Source organism: Mesoplodon mirus (genome assembly GCF_964341445.2).
Source record: "Mesoplodon mirus genome assembly, chromosome: 2".
Taxonomy (NCBI): Eukaryota; Metazoa; Chordata; class Mammalia; order Artiodactyla; family Ziphiidae; genus Mesoplodon; species Mesoplodon mirus.
This window is the reverse complement of record NC_138977.1, coordinates 12,868,873-12,887,039: the sequence shown is the minus strand read 5'-3', so window position 1 is coordinate 12,887,039 and position 18,167 is coordinate 12,868,873. Positions and strand designations below refer to the sequence as shown.

Below are 18,167 nucleotides of genomic sequence, written 5' to 3'. Positions count from 1 at the left end.
ATTTAAGGTATTTCTTTCTGCCAGAAAAGAGCAAGCCTCAAATCTTTGAAAGATGACATTAAGATTTCTTATTCCTGCTGCTTTAATGATGGATGGACATGAATTATTAAATGTTCTCTGCACAACACGTTTCTGCATCATAATTTCAGAGTCGTTAAGAAAGAGAGACATTCACTTTTTAGTGTTCAACTTGTTAAACAGTTCAACTAAATCCTTCATAAAGCATCTGGAGCCTAAATATTTTAGCGACGTGTAAAACAGAGCTAAGTTCTAAAATATTTAGATGAACTGGAGCTATTCTTAGATGATTACTAATCTCTTTTAAAACGATAGGACAGATACATGAATGGGTTCACATACAGTGTAGGCTACCCTGGAAATGGAGTCCAGTGAGAGGGGTTTTCTTCCTGAATTTCAGAGCAACAACTCTGTGGTACTTGTGCCTCAATACCCTCAACTGTAAAATGGAGATAATGTCTATTCCAAATGATGTCTTTTTAAAAAAAATACTAATTCCCTGAGAAGAGAAAATAAGACAACAAATGTGGTATTTACTGTAAAAAAAAAAAGCATTATAAACATGCAAAAAAAATCCTATGTGTAGATTTGGGACTAAATATCAAACTGTGTATTTACATCCATATGAATACATAAACACAGACACATAAGCACCTACACCACTATCTACTGAAGAATTGCAATGTTTTTTTCTAAGTATTGCTTGCCAATTGTCTAGGTTCAATATTAAAACAGAATAAAAGAGAGTTGCTCTGTATAATATTTTGGTTTACATGACACATTTCTTCCTTGATGGCATCAATAATAACCATTATTGTTAAAATCAACATTAAAGGCTGTATGTGTGTGTGTGTGTGTGTGTGTGTGTGTGTGTGTATTTGGATTTCAGATGTATTTTACTTTGTGTCATTTGAAAAATACTGGTCAGGACTCGCTAGATTCATTCAACGACCCACAGTTTGAAAAACAACGGATCTAGGGCATGTTATTTTACCTTTGGAATCTATTTCCTTATCTATAACATGCGGATGACAATCTCATGAGGTTATTAATATGGTCAAATAAGACACTCTATGTAGAGTACATATACGGTGCTGAGCACAAAGTTTGCACTCAATGAATGGTAACTGTTATTAATACTGTTTTTAAGAACAAAGAAAATGAATAGGTCTGAGTCTGGGCATAGCCAGCATCTAGGCAGCCCAGGTAAGTACTGCTTAAGAGCCTTCTGCGAGCAGGAGGCTGTGATAGTCTGAGTACAGGGTCCACTGCACATGGGGATCCTAGGAGGATTCCGGGCTAGAGTTGTGCTGTTCTTCCAGCCAGCTACACCCTCTTGTCTGCTTTCCCGTTCATTTTAGTTGAAGATGTACATAAAATCTGATCCGTAAGGTAAGACACTGGGCAGACGCTGCACTCTCATAGCGACCCTCTAGAGTCTCAGAGGACACGGCAGTGGGGAGGGAGCCGAGGACACAGCTCCTTGCTAGGGTGGCTTCGTGGTGCTGGAAGGAGGGGGGTACCAGGAAGGGCTTTAAGTGAGGATGCAAGGTCTTAAGTGAGCCTTTCCTGGTGAGACGTGGAAGGACACCAAGAGAGGGAGTCTAATTACGGAACTGGAAAGGATCTTAGAAACCAACTGCTGGTACAAGTGTCTCACTCGATAACTGACGAAATGAAAGGACAGAGAGGGTGAGTGACTTGCCCAAGGTCACACAGCTAACTGGAGGCCAAATCACAGCTAAGGCGCCACTTTTTGTTTCTGGCTAGTGGTGTTTCTAGTATACCATCTTACCTCGTGTAGCTCCAGTGATGTTCTGATAGTGAGACACTTTTTTAAAAAAAATTCTGAACCACTGAATTTCATTTCTGAAATATTTTGACTTACGGAACGCTGACTCTGAATTTTCAGAGCCAATTCTTATGTCAGCCAAAGGACATTTTCAGCTGTTCCCTGCTATCTTAATCTCCGAATGGTGGACCTTCCCCTGCCTCCTCACCCCACGTGCTTTAGGATGGATGCTGTTCCAAACTGAAAAAGGGCTGACCTGCCAGTTATGTGTCTTGCCATCAGCTGCCACCTCCCTGCTGAGATCCATGCTCAGGGTGTCAATATGTGGTAAAATGCAGGTCTGCTCACCAGCCCTTTCCCTAGCCCACTTTTGGAATGCTTACCAAAAGCGAGACAGCATTGGGAAGAATCAATCAAACTGGAGATGCCGCTATCAGTGTGTAACTCCAGACATCTGAGACAATCTCCCACAATGGATGGATTTTGTCTGCTTGGCCGGGCCACTTCATTTCAGGAGGACAAGTTTCTTCTGAGTGGATGGCGTGGTGTCATGCCCAGGCTGGATGCTCCCAGTGGCAATATATCTGTGGTCTAAATGGATGAGCTGTCTCACAGGCAGTCTGTGCATCTGCAGATCCTCAACACTCCCTTGTCAAAGGCACCAGACACACAGGACAGGAAAACCCTGGGAGTCTGGCCCCGAGTGAGCTTTCTGAGATTGGTGAGTGCTTTTAATTGAGGAGGAATGTTATCGCAAAAAAAAATCCAGTGGCTTGTGGATTGACTGGTTGCCATCTGGGACAGTTGATGATGAAGGCAAGTGCTTATCACAAAGATCTTTGCTCTTCAGAACAGCTGTTCCTCTCCTGAAGCCATCACCGAGCTGGTGGGCTGGAAGGCTCAGAAACAAGGCGGGTATGTGACTGTAGGGACCTGGCACATTACGAGCTATGGAGCAGTATCACCATCTGCAAATGCTTCATTTTGTATGGAAGTAATTCACCGTGGCTGAAATATTTCCTGAAGGACGAACGACAGTGGGATCTAAAATCTTAACTAGTTGGCCGACTCTGTTGTCTGCCACAATGGAAGAGGCTCACAAATCAAAGCAATAATCTTTCCAGGGCTAATGTGAATCTTATGGGCACCAAGGGAGTTCATTCTTGTTGCTAGTTCCAGCCAGCATATTTATCCAAAGGGGAGCTACTTTGCCAGTTCAGGCTTTGATGCAAGTCAAAAAAGCAGATGTGGCTACTCACTCTTGTCCTTTCTTATATACGCTGGAATGCTTTTTGTGGAGGTGTTTATTTCTGGATGCACCGGTATATTTTGCAGTCACATGAAAACCTGGGGATTGCTGCTTTGCAAATGTAAAGGAACATTTGGAACAGAAATGGGATGTTCATGCCAACCCTCCCTTTTTCTCTCAGTTGCTTTGACCCAGAGGTTCAAACTCAGGTTCCCTGGAAAAGCCCTGAATACACACACACACTCTCTCTCCTGTTCATATTCAGCTTGTGACTGGAGCAAGCCTAGTGGCATTTCAAACCTTTGAATATAGATACGCTGAATGCTCCCTCAATGGCTCCCTAACTAATAAACACAGAACTTAAAAAAGAAAAGAACGGATGTCATTTCTGGCCTAATTTTAAGAGACTGTGTTTTTAGGAATGAGGACTCGCCAGGGATGTTCCTATTGAGTTCCTCAAAGAAGAGAAAGCGGGTCACTCCAGAAACTGCTATACACAAGTCTCTGAATGAACTCTTTGGAAGTTTTTTCCGTAATTAGTGTCTAGTCTGTGTCCCTGGAGAGATCCTGGTGACCACAGTGATAGCAGTGAATGACTTTTTGCTGAAAATGACTTTTCCTTTTCTTTTTGGCTGGGCTGCAGTTTCAGCTGTGCTTTAACAATTACTTTTGTCTCATGAGTGCATTTTGAAGAGTGCGAGCATATATATATATATATTTTTTTTTTTTTTTTTTTTTTCCAGAAAGGCTGACTTGTCTCTAGGGTCTCTAAAAAGGGACCATAGTTTAGTCTCCATATCAGCTAGGAAGGTGTCCTCTGGTGAAGCCCATCAAGACATTCATGAACGAAGTCTTTTGCATTCATGGGACTCTTCCTGCCTCAGTTTCTACTGAAGAGCTATGGGCAGCAAAGAAGTATGAGATGGCCTCTCCCATCTCCCCCCAACCCTGTGCCCGCCACCCCACTGCTGGGTAGAGCGGATGTGAAGGGTACCTGTTCTATGACTCTGGACCCCATCACCCAGTTAATGACAATAACAAGGGGAGAGAGGGAGAGGAAGGTGGGGAAATTGGAAAGGAGCTTGTCTGTGGAGAGAGAATTGTCACGCTGAATCCCATTCCTCTAGAAGAAGGAGTGGGGAAGGGCTATCTCCCAGACCCAAGCCCAGTGAGGGCTTCCTGCAAGGGAAACCCCTCTCCCTCCATCATCAAGGAGATTCTGAACTAAGCCTCCTGTAGGTGGGACTCAGAGAGAGCAGACTCAGGCCTTAGAAAGGCTAAAGCAGGCTGTGGACTCAGGTCTCCTGCCTGCCTGGAGTCTGAAGGGAGGAGGCCGATGGCCTGCGTGGGGTCAGAGGCTGGAAACGGCTGCTGAACCGGAGACGGGTGTCAGGGCAGGTGACGTGTGAGGGTCCCAGGGGTGGCCACGTGGGGAGCGAGCAGGACTGGGCTGAACTTGGGCCCTATCCAAAAAGACCTCCTGGAACGGTGAGGGCACCTCGGCAGATAGCGTGAAGGCTGCAGGAGGCCTCGTGAGTAAGCAGGGGAGGCCCATCTGTCCTGAGCCATGGGGATTACAAGAGAGAAGGGCTCTGCAGACAAAAAAAAAATCCTTTTGTCGGAGTTTGGAACCTAAAGGGACTCTTGGAACAGTCCATTACCTAAGAGTGAGCAGAAAATTCCTGCTGGAATTGTCATCCCCAGGCAGGGGGCTGTTACACCCACTCCAGACCGTTCAGCCAGAGCAGCAAAAAGCAAAATGCATTTTACACACATCACAAATCATGTTGGCTCAACACATTAAATACACGATACTCCCCGAAAGGTTCAGAGTGGATAGGAAGTTTCCCAGAGGAAACCTACACCACGTTTCAATTCAACTGGCCGAGTTTGAGCCCATTAGCCTACATAACAATTCATGGGTACTGCTTCCTTCTGTGACGTCTGAAGACCAGGTCTCCTGGCCAAACACATTATGCCATGTGCTCCTCAGAATGTATTGGGGCAGATCTGGAAGGCCTTGACTCTGCCCATCTCCTCCCTTTCTAGCTTCTAGCTCCCTCCACCCTCGACCCCATGGGCTGACTGCTGGTTCCTTCCAGTCTGAGGTGGAAGGAGCGGCAAGGGGGTAACAATCTAGACGCAGCACTAGAGGACTTGTGTTGTGACTCAATAAAGGAAACGGATGGTGGGGTCAGTGACTTTCCTTGGAAAACAAAGGGAAGGTTTCAGACCCTCTTGAGGAGGTGTGGAGTGGCGTGGGATGTTTTAGGCAAGGAGTGGTAGAGTCTTCTCCTTTTGTGTCTTCCTCTAGCTCCCGTCTGGAGTTTCCAAACACGCTGGGCTGTTTGTTCAGCTGTGTTTTCCTTTGGTCCTAAGAAACTTCTTTCCCTGCTGAAGCCAATCCAACCAGCTGCAGCCTGGGCTTGGGGAGTCAGAAGGCAGAGTATGGTTTTGGTGCAACTGGGTGGGCAGATGAAGTTGGGTGAGTGACATCAGCGCATGCATACAAATGACCCCTTGCACCAACGTGGAGGAGAAACACTGTGCTTTGGGGCTGCCGTGTGAAGTTATAAAAGCTGAAATGTCAGAAATGTTAAAGATATGCATACAAGAACGTCTTTCTCCCAAATGTCAGACTGCCTACCAGTTTGCATTTCCTTTCCTTTGTAAACGTTTTTCTTTTTTTCTTTTCTTGGGAGCTGAAGATGAGCCTTTAATGCCAGATTTTTCCATCTTTACTCTAAGGGCAATCTGTTCTATGCTATTTCCCCTTGAGTGCTGAAACGACTTTTACGTGCATTTGATCGACTATACAGCAAGACTGCTTGCCAGGAAAGGAAGAACGGAGGTAGGGATGAGAATGCAAGCTGAAACTAAACACATTTTTGGCCTTTCAGAGATTTAGAAAAGTGGAGGAAAAGAGGAAAAAAATGAAATGAGAACCGTGTTCGTTTTCTCCCCTTTCTCATCTTCTGAGCATAGCTATGCATGGCGTCGTAGAGCCAGCTAGCTGCTCCTTCGAATTCCAGCTCGACCTGTCACTAGCTTATGACCTCAGGTCAGTTACTTTAATCTCTCAGTGCTGTTGTTTCTGCATCAGGAAAATGAAGTTAAAAATAACATTTAGGGCTTCCCTGGTGGCACAGTTGTTGAGAGTCTGCCTGCCGATGCAGGGGACACGGGTTCGTGCCCCGGTCCGGGAAGATCCCACGTGCCGCGGAGCAGCTGGGCCCGTGAGCCATGGCCGCTGAGCCTGCGCATCTGGAGCCTGTGCTCTGCAACGAGTGAGGCCACAACAGTGAGAGGCCCGCGTACCACAAAAAAACCAAAAAAACCCACATTTACCTCATAGGGTTGTTGTGAGCTAATACATGTAAACAACATAAAAGGGTGCCTGGTACAGAGTTGGTGTTATGTATTTGTTACCTACTGTTACTTCTTCATTTTCTAGTAATTTCCTGGATCTGCAGAGATGTGAGGTAGGAAAGGATAAGGTAGAAAAACGTCAGGTCCAACCTCTAGTGGGTTATTTGTGATTTGTAGCAATATCATATCCCAACTATAATTCTTTCACCATCTGCATTTTTTTCTATAGCATTAGAGAAATGGTTACAATAACATTGATAAGAACTTGAATCTTTTCGCTCATTTATTCATGCATCCGTGTTTGTTCATTTATTAATTATTTATTTGAGTTAGGGCACTAGGCAATGTACAAACCTGTACAGGGGAAAGAATTTTCCCCTTAAGTAATCTACAGCGATTTAGTTAGTGGTATAAACCATTAACATCTAATCAGAATGACTGTGCTTGGAATATTCTGTGAAATCCCAATAAATAAAACTAATCAGAAATAAAATATCATATAATATCACTTTTATGTGGAATCTAGAAAAAATGACACAAATGAACTTATTTACAAAACAGAAATAGACTCACAGACATAGAAAACAAACTTATGGTTACAGAAGGGGAAGGGGGGACGGATAAACTGGGAATTTGGGATTAACATATACACACTACTATATATAAAATAGAAAAACAACGAGGACCTACTGTAAAGCACAGGGAACTATATTCAATACCTTGTAATAACCTATAATGGAAAAGAATCGAAGAATATATATATGTATATGTTTATACATATATATAAAACTGAATCACTTTGCTGTACACCTGAGACATTGTAAATCAACTATACTTCATTAAAAATGAAATAAATGGTCTATAAAAAGCATTTTGTGAGAAAAATTCAGTTTCTGTACTAAGAGACTGATGTCTTTAGCCGCATTGATATACAGTATCAGTCTTCAATCTATAGATGTGGTCTCATGCCTTGTCTCTTCATCTTTACCAAGACCTTCCTTTGAAATTACCTGGCATTTTCCCTTCTGTTGTGAACAGAAGCTCCTGTTGAAGCTTAGATCAAACACTTTTGTCTCAAGTCATTCCGTGAACATCTACTGAATGCCTGCTATAACCTAAACACTCTGAGTCTATTTTAGCCAAAACTGTCTGGGATTATGAATTATATGGATACAGACTTTAATTTCCTATTTCATTTTTTTGGTTGTGTTTTAAACCATAAACTATGCCTTTTCATTTGTCATCTGGGCTTTACTAAGATGGATGAAGTACATAGCCACTTTTCAAAATAAGGAAGCTAACAGAAAATCAAACAATCATTTCATTGCAAGAAATAGGATCCATTTTTGATTTGGTTCTTTTTATGGGCTCAAGAAAGGTTCATGGGGCTTCCCTGGTGGCGCAGTGGTTGAGAGTCCGCCTGCCGATTCGGGTTCGTGCCCCGGTCTGGGAAGATCCCACATGCCGCAGAGCAGCTGGGCCCGTGAGCCATGGCCGCTGAGCCTGTGCGTCCCGAGCCTGTGCTCCGCAACGGGAGAGGCCACAACAGTGAGAGGCCTGCGTACCGCAAAATAATAATAATAATAATAAGGCTCATGCCTTAAATGTTTTGGAACTGCTAGCAAAATTTTATGAGGCCTTCCAATATACTTCACTTAGACCACTAATGGTGATATGCCTGATGGTAACTGAAGATGTCCAATAAATGGAAAAATTATGGGGCAATCTTGTATTCTGAAAAGAGAACTTACTGTCAGATCTGAGTTAGCCACTTATTCCTCTGGGTCACAATTTTCTTATGGCGAAAATCAAAAGTTTATCATGGTAACGATTAAATGACCTTTAAAGTTTTTTTTGTGTGTGGTTTTTTTTAAGGTTCTTATATCCCTAAATTACTAGGATTCTAAATCTGTGTTCTCCAATATGGTAGCCACTGGCCACACGTGCTTCTGAGTACTTGAAATGGGGCTAGTCTAAACTGAGATGTGCTCTAAGAATAAAATACACACCAGGTTTTGAAGAGTTAGTATAAAAAAAGAATAAAATATTTTGGATATATTGGGTTAGATAAAAATATTATTAAAATGAACTTGACCAACTTATTTTTATTTTAGTGTGGCTATTGAGAATTTAAAATTGCTTTTGTGGCTTGCATTATATTACTACTAGACAGCACCACTCTAGACCTTCAAAACAAATGGATCAAAATCTCTCTTTAAGGACTTTTTAATGTTTAATGGCCAATGTTTCAATACTGAGATCCTTATGCCTCTAAAAGTCAAGTTAAAACTCATACCTACCAAAAACGAATAAACCCTACATGGGTGGATATTTACCACCAAGTTCCTCTCGAAATTACTCTCTGTCGAGGTTCTGTGAAAGTTCTATGGTTACAATACTGAATGTTCACCCCCATGGTTATTGTCTGAACTATATAAAAAGATTATCAGCAAAGGAGGCAAGAACATACAATGGAGAAAAGACAGTCTCTTCAATAAGTGGTGCTGGGAAAACTGGACAGCTACATATAAAAGAAGGAAATTAGAACACTCCCTAACAGCATACACAAAAACAAACTCAAAATGGATTAAAGACCTAAATGTAAGGCCAGACACTATAAAACTCTTAGAGGAAAACATAGGCAGAACACTCTATGACATGAATCACAGCAAGATCCTTTCTGACCCACCTCCGAGAGAAATGGAAATAAAAACAAAAATAAACAAATGGTACCTAATGAAACTTAAAAGCTTTTGCACAGCAAAGGAAAACATAAACAAGACAAAAAGACAACCCTCAGAATGGGAAAAAATATTTGCAAATGAAGCAACCGACAAAGGATTAATCTCCAAAATTTACAAGCAGCTCAATATCAAAAAACAAACAACCCAATCCAAAAATGGGCAGAAGACCTAAATAGACATTTCTCCAAAGAAGATACACAGATTGCCAACAAACACATGAAAGAATGCTCAACATCACTAATCATTAGGGAAATGCACATCAAAACTACAATGAGGTGTCACCTCACACCAGTCATTATGGCCATCATCAAAAATCTACAAACAATAAATGCTGGAGAGGCTGTGGAGAAAAGGGAACCCTCTTGCACTGTTGGTGGGAATGTAAATTGATACAGCCACTATGGAGAACTGTATGGAGCTTCCTTAAAAAACTACAAATAGGGCTTCCCTGGTGGCGCAGTGGTTGAGAGTCCGCCTGCCGATGCAGGGGACACGAGTTCGTGCCCCGGTCTGGGAAGATCCCACATGCCGCAGAGCGGCTAGGCCCGTGAGCCATGGCCGCTGAGCCTGCATGTCCGGAGCCTGTGCTCCGCAAGGGGAGAGGCCACAACAGTGAGAGGCCCGCCTACCGCAAAAAAAAAACAACAAACTACAAATAGAACTACCATACGACCCAGCAATCCCACTACTGGGCATATACCCTGAGGAAACCACAATTCAAAAAGAGACATGTATCACAATGTTCACTGCAGCTCTATTTATAATAGCCAGGACATGGAAGCAACCTAAGTGTCCATTGACAGATGAATGGATAAAGAAGAAGTGGCACATATATACAGTGGAATATTACTCAGCCATAAAAAGAAACGAAATTGAGTTACTTGTAGTGAGGTGGATGGACCTAGAGTCTGTCATACAGAATGAAGTAAGTCAGAAAGAGAAAAACAAATACCATATGCTAACACATATATATGGAATCTAAAAAAAAAAAAAGGTTCTGAAGAACCCAGGGGCAGGACAGGAATAAAGACACAGATGTAGAGAACGGACTTGAGGACATGGGGAGGGGGAAAGGTAAGCTGGGACGAAGTGAGAGAGTGGCATGGACGTATATACACTACTAAATGTAAAATAGATAGCTAGTGGGAAGCAGCCGCGTAGCACAGGGAGATCAGCTGGGTGCTTTGTGACCACCTAGAGGGGTGGGATAAGGAGGGTGGGAGAGAGACACAAGAGGGAGGAGATATGGGGATATATGTATACATATAGCGGATTCATTTTGTTATAAAGCAGAAACTATCACACCATTGTAAAGCAATTATACACCAATAAAAATGTTAAAAAAAAAAAAAGATGATCAGCAAATACACCAAAGTGTTAAGAGTGATTATTTCTGGGTAGTGGAGTACTGAGCGATTTTTGCATTCTTTTTTTATTCTCTTCTTCATTTTTCAGTCTTTCAATGACGAGGACTGTTATGTTTCTTCATCAGAAAAATGCGTCTTTAACTTTCAGCGCGAATGATTTTCTGAACTGCATAAACATCACGAATACGTAAAAACGAGGCCAACTTACAAGGGAACATGCCACCATGCTTTCATCTGTGCTGCTCCATTTCCAAAGTTTCTATAGTGAATAGGTTACTTCCATCAAGGGAAAAAACACACCTCCTTTAAAATCTGAAATATTCATCTACCCTTTTAACCTTAAACCTAAGTTAATTTGCATGCTGATTTTCTTAGAACTCCTTTTATCTCTGCTGTATTAGACGGTAGAGTAAATACTTTAGGTTTGAGCTTCAACCGTATGCTAACATAGCTATTTTAATATTTTTATAACTATCCTCAACCAGAACAGCGTTTAGTTTGAGTCTATGCAGGAGATGCGGAAGAAACCCTAAAGGTATTTTAATACGTCACTATGTGTAGGGGTTTAGGTTGTACTGCAAGAATGCCCATCTAAAGGGGTTCCACTTGCATCTGAGTCCTGCAGCAACAGGTCAGGGAGAGAACCCTCCTGCATGCTGTCCAGACCAGCTCAGACAGTCACCTGCACACTCGGGAGGGCTCAAGCCTGTGTACACACACACACACACACACACACATGAACATGAGTGAGTGGGTTGTGCCCTATCCAGTCGGCAGTGGCTCTTCTCACCTGCCTTCCACTTTCAGAGGCCAGCACCACAACCTGGTCTAGTTTTTGGGTACCATGGGGGGTGTGCAGTGCTGTGGCATCAGCGTGTGTAGGTGGGTGACACACACAGCTAGCACTGTCGTCTGCCCTGCTGGCTCTGGAGTAAGCTGGGCTTCTCAAGGCCCGTCAGATACGATTGTTTAGCCTAGCAACGTTCTATGCATTTAATTTTTCTTTCTTCTTGAGGAAAAGGGCCCTTTTTCCAATTCCCACGAGGCAACAGCCTTTTGGAATATGGCCCTGGCATGTGGCGCAGCAGAACTTACTGTTGGTGGTGAAGATGATTTCTCCCTCCTGCGGGGTGGGATCTGTATCCTGGACCACCTGCAAGGCTCCCACGGTCCGGACAGCAGGGTCCAAAGTGACTGAGCTTTCATTTACGGTTGTGTCGCTTGCGCCGGTGATCTGGTTGGTTGACGGACCTCCCAGAGATCCCTCGAAGTCAGTGGGCAAGTCGTCCATGCAGTCGGCATTGGGCTGACAGGAGCAGAAAAGGACCTATCTTAGTGTATATCATCAAGTTAGAGATGAGATGTCTACAACCTAAATATTTTGTCCTGATGGAAAACTGAGTTCTTTACTGTTTTCTTCCTGAACCACTTTATTTAAAGACAGTCCACATATCGTTCCTGTAATTAACATGAAAACATCTTCCAAAAGTTTCTTTCCAAAGGTTCCGTTTAGATCTACAGACAAGGTTTTAATTCCAGGAGTAGCACTAGCCATACATTAATATAATTACATAGGGAGAATAACATGATACTTATTTCTAATGATAGTTCTTCCTTATCTATAGTGTTTACTTCTTGTATAGGACGTAGCTGACAGCCTGATAATAAGCCCCAAAGACCCATGTGTTGTTTACAAATAGACTGATGGCACGAGAGGGGAGACAGAATCTGACTCGTGAATTGTGCATCAGAGATACACACGTATACATAAACCAACGCACACACAGACACAAGAGCACAGGGTGAGGTGTTGTTAAACACAAGCCAAAAAACCAGCTGCAGAGCAAAGCCCTATTTACATAACATTCAATGGATCGTACATTTGTCAAATCTTCTCAGTTAAAATCTTAGAATCATAAAACTAGGGTGAGACCATCTACTTTAATTACCCGCTCACTCCAGGACTCTCCCTCCCTATATTCCTCGCAGCTCCACTTGAAAAACAGAGAGACCGGGGTCTCTGCCTTGCAAGGCAGCCTGTGTCGGCCAGCTTCTCTTAGCGGGCAGCGGGGCCGTTGTACTCTTTGGTCTCAGTTCTGCTGGCTGAAGTGGTGTTGAATACATTGATATCTCTTCCACAAACAGCTTTTAAAAAATGATTTTCAGTTGCTCCGCCTCTGACCAAACTCATAAAAATGATTTTTTAAAGGTGGTGGAGGAGAGACACGGTCTTGAGAAGCCCTGAGAATGGCTGTTCATCACACGTTTTGCTCCACGCTGGAGAGTGACATTGCCTTGAGCGATGACAATGACACGGTTTTGCACCCCGTCCAAGGATGCTGATCAGGGTGGGCAGGCTTGGGTGAGGAGAATCCTAGGCTGACACTGTTTGAATGAACACCACAATGACTAGATTGTGTGCAAAGTTCATTGAAAGAGAAAATCTACCACTCACGGGCTCATGGGGAGCACAAAGCAAGAAATCCAAACTGCTGGACTCTTGTCCTGGATTTCCACTCCCAAACCAAGTCTCCCAAGCCCCACGCCTGTGTTTCCAACAGTCAGCTGGAAATCTCCATCATCCCACAAAAACCTCAGATTCAGCTCATTCCCTTTCCCCCATATTCTCTGTGTTCTGCTCTCCACCTCTATTGGCAGTGGGCCAATTCCTTGCAATTCAAGTTATTGAAAGTCAACTCATTGAATGACTGATCCTCCAAGTTTACTGACTGAGATTATTGGACATGAGCGGGTATGTTCTGAACATTTCTTACCCCATTACCAGTTCCCGATTTCCCTCTAGTTTCTTCCCCAGTATACTTCATTCTCCACTTTTTTCACCAGAGCACTCTTTTTTTTTTTTTTTTTAAAGCACAGGTATGATTCTTTTTCTTTTTTTCCTCCTAAAGAATGAATTACAAGCTCCTTAGTATAGCAAAACAGGCACCGTACAGTCTGGCCCAAGCCTTCTTTTCTGGTCCTACCTTCAGCCTTTGGAAACACACAGAATAAACCATATATTCCCCATTTCAGCACCTTAGCACATGCTGCTCTTCCACTCGGGATGACAGTTGCCCAAATCATCATCCCCTTCCCCTCTCCCATTCCAAGGTCTCAAACTAACCCTGGTGAACTCCTAATCATCCCTCAATTCCCAGGCCCAATGTCTCCTTTCTAAGCAATGCTCCCTCCCAGGTCATCATCTTTGATACTGTAACTCTTTTCACACTTCTCCCACTGTTACAGTCATTTGTTACTGTGTTAGTCTCACTCTACTAGTCCACAAGCTTTTTTTTTTAAATTCCAGTTTTACTGAGATATAATTGGCATGACATATTGTATTAATTTAATTTCTACAACATGATGATTTGATACGTGTGTATGTTGCAAAACCATCACCACAATAAGTTTAGTTAACATCCATCACCTCACATGGTTACAAAACTTTTATTCTTGTGATGAGAACTTTTAAGATCTACTCTCTTAGCAACTTTCAAATATACAATACAGTATTGTGTATTGTATTAGAGTCACCATGCAGTGCATACATCCCCGGGACTTACTTGTTTTGTAACTGGAAGTTTGTACCTTCTGACCCCCTCACCCATTTCACCCTCCCCACCTCCTGCCCCTGGCAAACCACAAATCTCTTCTCTGTTTCTATTCCATGTAGATTCCACATACAAGTGAGACACAAGGTTTTTAAAGTGAAGCAACTACACTATATTGACCTTGAGTTCCAAGCCCTCACATAGTGCCTGAAAATTATTAAGTGCTCAGTAAACGTTGATTTGGAAATTTTATCTAAGTCTCAGTTTACTGCTCTGAAAACTTGGGAATGTTAGTATCTGCCCAGATCCGAGATCAGTGAAGGGAAGATTTGAGAAAATATTTTAAAAAATTCAATTTCTGGGCAAAGGTAAAGTACACCTTCTAAGGGTAGCAGAGTATGCCACTGCCCAAATTTGCTATGTTGGCATAAAAATTGTTTTTAGCTGAAACAATTGAGAACTGGGTAAAGAAATGCTCTCTGCCTTCCCCCTATTTGCCTAAAAGCAAGACATAAATTTGTAAGGGGGTTCCCCTCTCTGTAACAGAAAGAGAAGAACATTCTTATCACCAGCGACTGGGAGTTGACGCCAACATGGAACATACAACACACTTAACTGACATGCCCTTATCTGCCACTGGTTTCCCCCATATATTTACCCCCCCACAATTTGCTGTCCTAGAAACTCAAAGTCCTTTCCCTTGGTCCTGTCACTTCTCTAAAAATGTATCGTTCTTTTTTGAAGATGCTACAGAAGCCGAAGTTCTAACCACCCCTCCGAGCCACTCATCGCCAAGTGCTCCTATGTGCACACATGATGCGTGTGTTCATAAACTTCTGTTTGATTTTCTCTTGTGAATCTGTCTTTTACAAGTCTAATTTACAGGGCCCAGCTGGAGAACCGAGGAGGGTAGAAGAAAAAATAACTTCTTTCTCTCCACTATACTATGTAAAGACACAGATCCACATTGTGTGCGGGTATCAGGGAGGAAAAGAGTTCCAAGTGAGGATCCTGTGCTGGCTGTCCTTTCAGCCATAAGCATCTGAATGTGACCACAGATGCAGGAACAGCTGACATATTTTTCACAATGTTGACTTTGCTTGCTGATCATGTTCCTGTTTTCTCTCTTTTCTCTCTTTATAACATTATTTTATTAGTTTTGATGCAGGGTGTTTGCTTTTACTTTGTGGGCTAGCAGGAAGAGTGTTATGTCTCTAACAGAGGTTGAATAGAGGAAAAGAGAAAGAGCGAATTAGCTCAGTGAGACTTGTTAATGAGAGCACGAATGAATAATGTGGCTTAGATACAATATTTAACAGACCCACCTTACAGAACCTCACAGTTGATATGCACTCAAAATGGTTCATCAAATAGAATAATATTTTGAAGAGAAACCCAATTTATATACCTCTAAGAGAAATCACAGTCATAATGTTTAGTAAGAGATGTCAAATACTATCTGTAGGTGAACACCATACAGGTTTTCAAATTCAGGTTAGCAGGGAGAACTCAAATAAACCAGATGTGAAATAGTTAGGGACGAGTGAATATACCAGCTGCATGGGATTTTCTATTCGTTTACAATCATCTTATTTATACCAGGATAATAGTGATAGGAGACGGTGTGTGCTGGGATAAAAAAGGCCCGTATTATATGGTACCTTACAGGAGCACTCAGTGATGTGATCTGTCATCCTGCAAAGACACCCCCTAGACCTGACTGGAGAGAAAGGAGCATGAAGCACTTGAATGTAGATAAGGGGACTGAAAACACTCTGACAGTAAAGGACCTGCCCCTGTCAGGTTCAGTCTTTTATTTCTCTTGGCAAAATATAATGGGAGAAGGTACCACTGTAACAGGAATTTCACCATCCATGAGCCGTGCTCTCATTCTTTAGTTCATTTTAGAGAAATCCACTTACAAAATGAAAATGTCCCCAGCTCTTAGCTTTCCACTTATATTTACTTGCCGTACAGCACAGGCAGGCACAAGGCTACTCAGTTCACAACCACAAAACGGAGACTAAAATCAGACACCGGTAAGAACCAGTTAGAGCCAGAAATGTGGAACATGCAAACAGCGAGTTTAATTTTCGAAGTCCCTAGTATCTGATAGAGATGTTGGGTTTTTACTCATGTTTCATGTTCACTGTCAGGGATTTTCACCTTGAATGTATTATGCCTTCACAACTCTGGTCTGAAAATTTAATGCATTGCCTTTCAAAATCTAGCTCAAAGCTATAGTCACACAAATTGATTTGTGTTTGGTGTATCGACTGTTTAAAAAAAAAAAAATCAGCATACAGCCGGCAGGGAGGCAGGGTAGAAAACTCAGCCAATCCATGACCTTGTGATGCTTCAGGTGTGTCCCCTCAAACAGAGTCACTCTGACCTTCCTGGGATAATTAGCCCTTTGGCATTAAAGGAAGCCTTTGATATCTGATCTGATCCTTTCTTCTTCAGTGACATCTTGGGACTTTTAAAATTCTGTTTATTCTCTGCCATTAGTGGTAAGGAATGACAAGAGGAGGAGACAGCAAAGCGGAGGGGGAAGGGGGAGACCGGTCTCTGTATGCTGTTTGTCCAGCTTCTTTTAGACGGCGCCGAGGTTGTTCTCACATCTCTGCGCAGCCCTCGGGTCTGGTGGCCTGGCTTGCTTCCTGCCCTCACCACAGCAGATGGTGTCTCAGCAGCCCGTGGCCTTCACTCGATACGGTCCCTGGAAAGTCTTTCCCTGGAGCATCAAGCCGGCCAGCTGGGGGGATTCCCTTTGTACAGGGGGAATGACTAACTTTGATAAAACATATAACGGAGGGCCCCAGCTTGAGGGTAGTGCTGGAATTCAGTGGTTCTGGCTCTGGCTTCCTCCTCACTCAAGCTCGCCACGGAGATCTGAGCTCAGCAGAGGCCCCTGAGCCAGATTCCCAGTGGCTGGCCTCCCCTCCCATCGTTGGGAAGAGCTTGTTTCCTCTGGAAGGTAGGAGACGGTGGGGCAACCTCAGAAAGTGTGGCGTGCGGGTCTGCTTGATGACAGCGCAGGTAAATGACACAGAGTGTCATCAGTGTACAACTGGCCCAAGAGGCCTCTGTGGGTGTCCCACCTGCTCTCACCCACTGCAGCCCAGAAGAGGAGCCTATGAGCTGCTCAGGCAGCATCTCAACTCACAGACAAATACAATGGACATGCTGAGAGGGTCACGATGTTCTCAGATTGAGAAAAAGTGAGAGGAGAAATAGATCCAGACATGGGAGTGCTCTTAGGGCCTCATCAGGTGACGCCACTGCCATGGGATTGAGGGGACACAGAAAATCCAGGGATGCTGTTTTCTCCCTGCTTTGTGGGAAAGGCAGAAAGACAGACATGACGATGTTGTAGGCTGTGCTGTGCTTACCGGGATCCCTAGGGCTTTAAGAATGTTCATCTTGCACATGGGACAGGTGCGATGGTCTAGGAGCCAGGGGTCAACACAGGACTTGTGGAAAAGATGCCTGCAATGAGAACCATACATCTTAGCGCGGCGGTAACTGCGGAGAGCACCTAGTCCACTCCAGCCCAGAGACCTGTCCAAGGTCACGCACTGCTCAGTGGCAGAGCCAAGACTCGGACCTCCATCTCCGAACACCTGGGCCAGTAATGCTTCCTGTTACACCCTGCGGTGATACAGTCAACATCTGTCTGGCTCCCAGGAGGGTCCTCTACGATCTGCAGCTGAGTCGTCCAAGTTTCAGAAAATGCAGAGAATGTAGAAACAGAGAAATTTCTCTCTTTCTAGACAGGAAGAATCTTGAATGGAAAGAAGGCAAGTGGGGAAATTTGCACAGACCTTGCAGGATAACCTGAGAGTTGCTACTTTTAAATCAATCCCAAATTTCTTTTCCTACAGTCAGAAGAAAACTGCAAAATAAAGCCTCATTTCTGTAGATATTTGGGGTCTCACACAAAAGGGCAGAAGAGCTCCTGCAAGCATTTCACAGCACAAGTGATGTTTTAAGTTGATGTGGCTGGTGGTTCTCACATCAGAAGCCAGAGTGACAGGTACCGAAAGCTTTACTGTTTGTACAGCTGATGCACTCAAC

At 43.4% G+C, this 18,167-nt stretch overlaps 1 protein-coding gene across 3 annotated transcripts in view; it reads right to left on the bottom strand.

The window, feature by feature from the left end:
• The window catches only part of RNF150 (ring finger protein 150), a 250,688-nt gene that overhangs the window by 38,056 nt on the left and 194,465 nt on the right, over positions 1 to 18,167 (bottom strand). For 2 of the 3 annotated variants that reach the window (XM_082644955.1, XM_082644957.1), the window contains exons 5-6: positions 17,483 to 17,579; positions 11,635 to 11,845 (exon numbers count right to left, since the gene is read on the bottom strand). In XM_082644955.1, the coding sequence (XP_082501081.1) occupies positions 11,635 to 11,845; positions 17,483 to 17,579 (308 nt within the window). Of the gene's footprint in view, positions 1 to 10,424; positions 10,706 to 11,634; positions 11,846 to 17,482; positions 17,580 to 18,167 lie in introns of those variants that run through there. The other variant, XM_082644956.1, reaches the window with a different exon arrangement.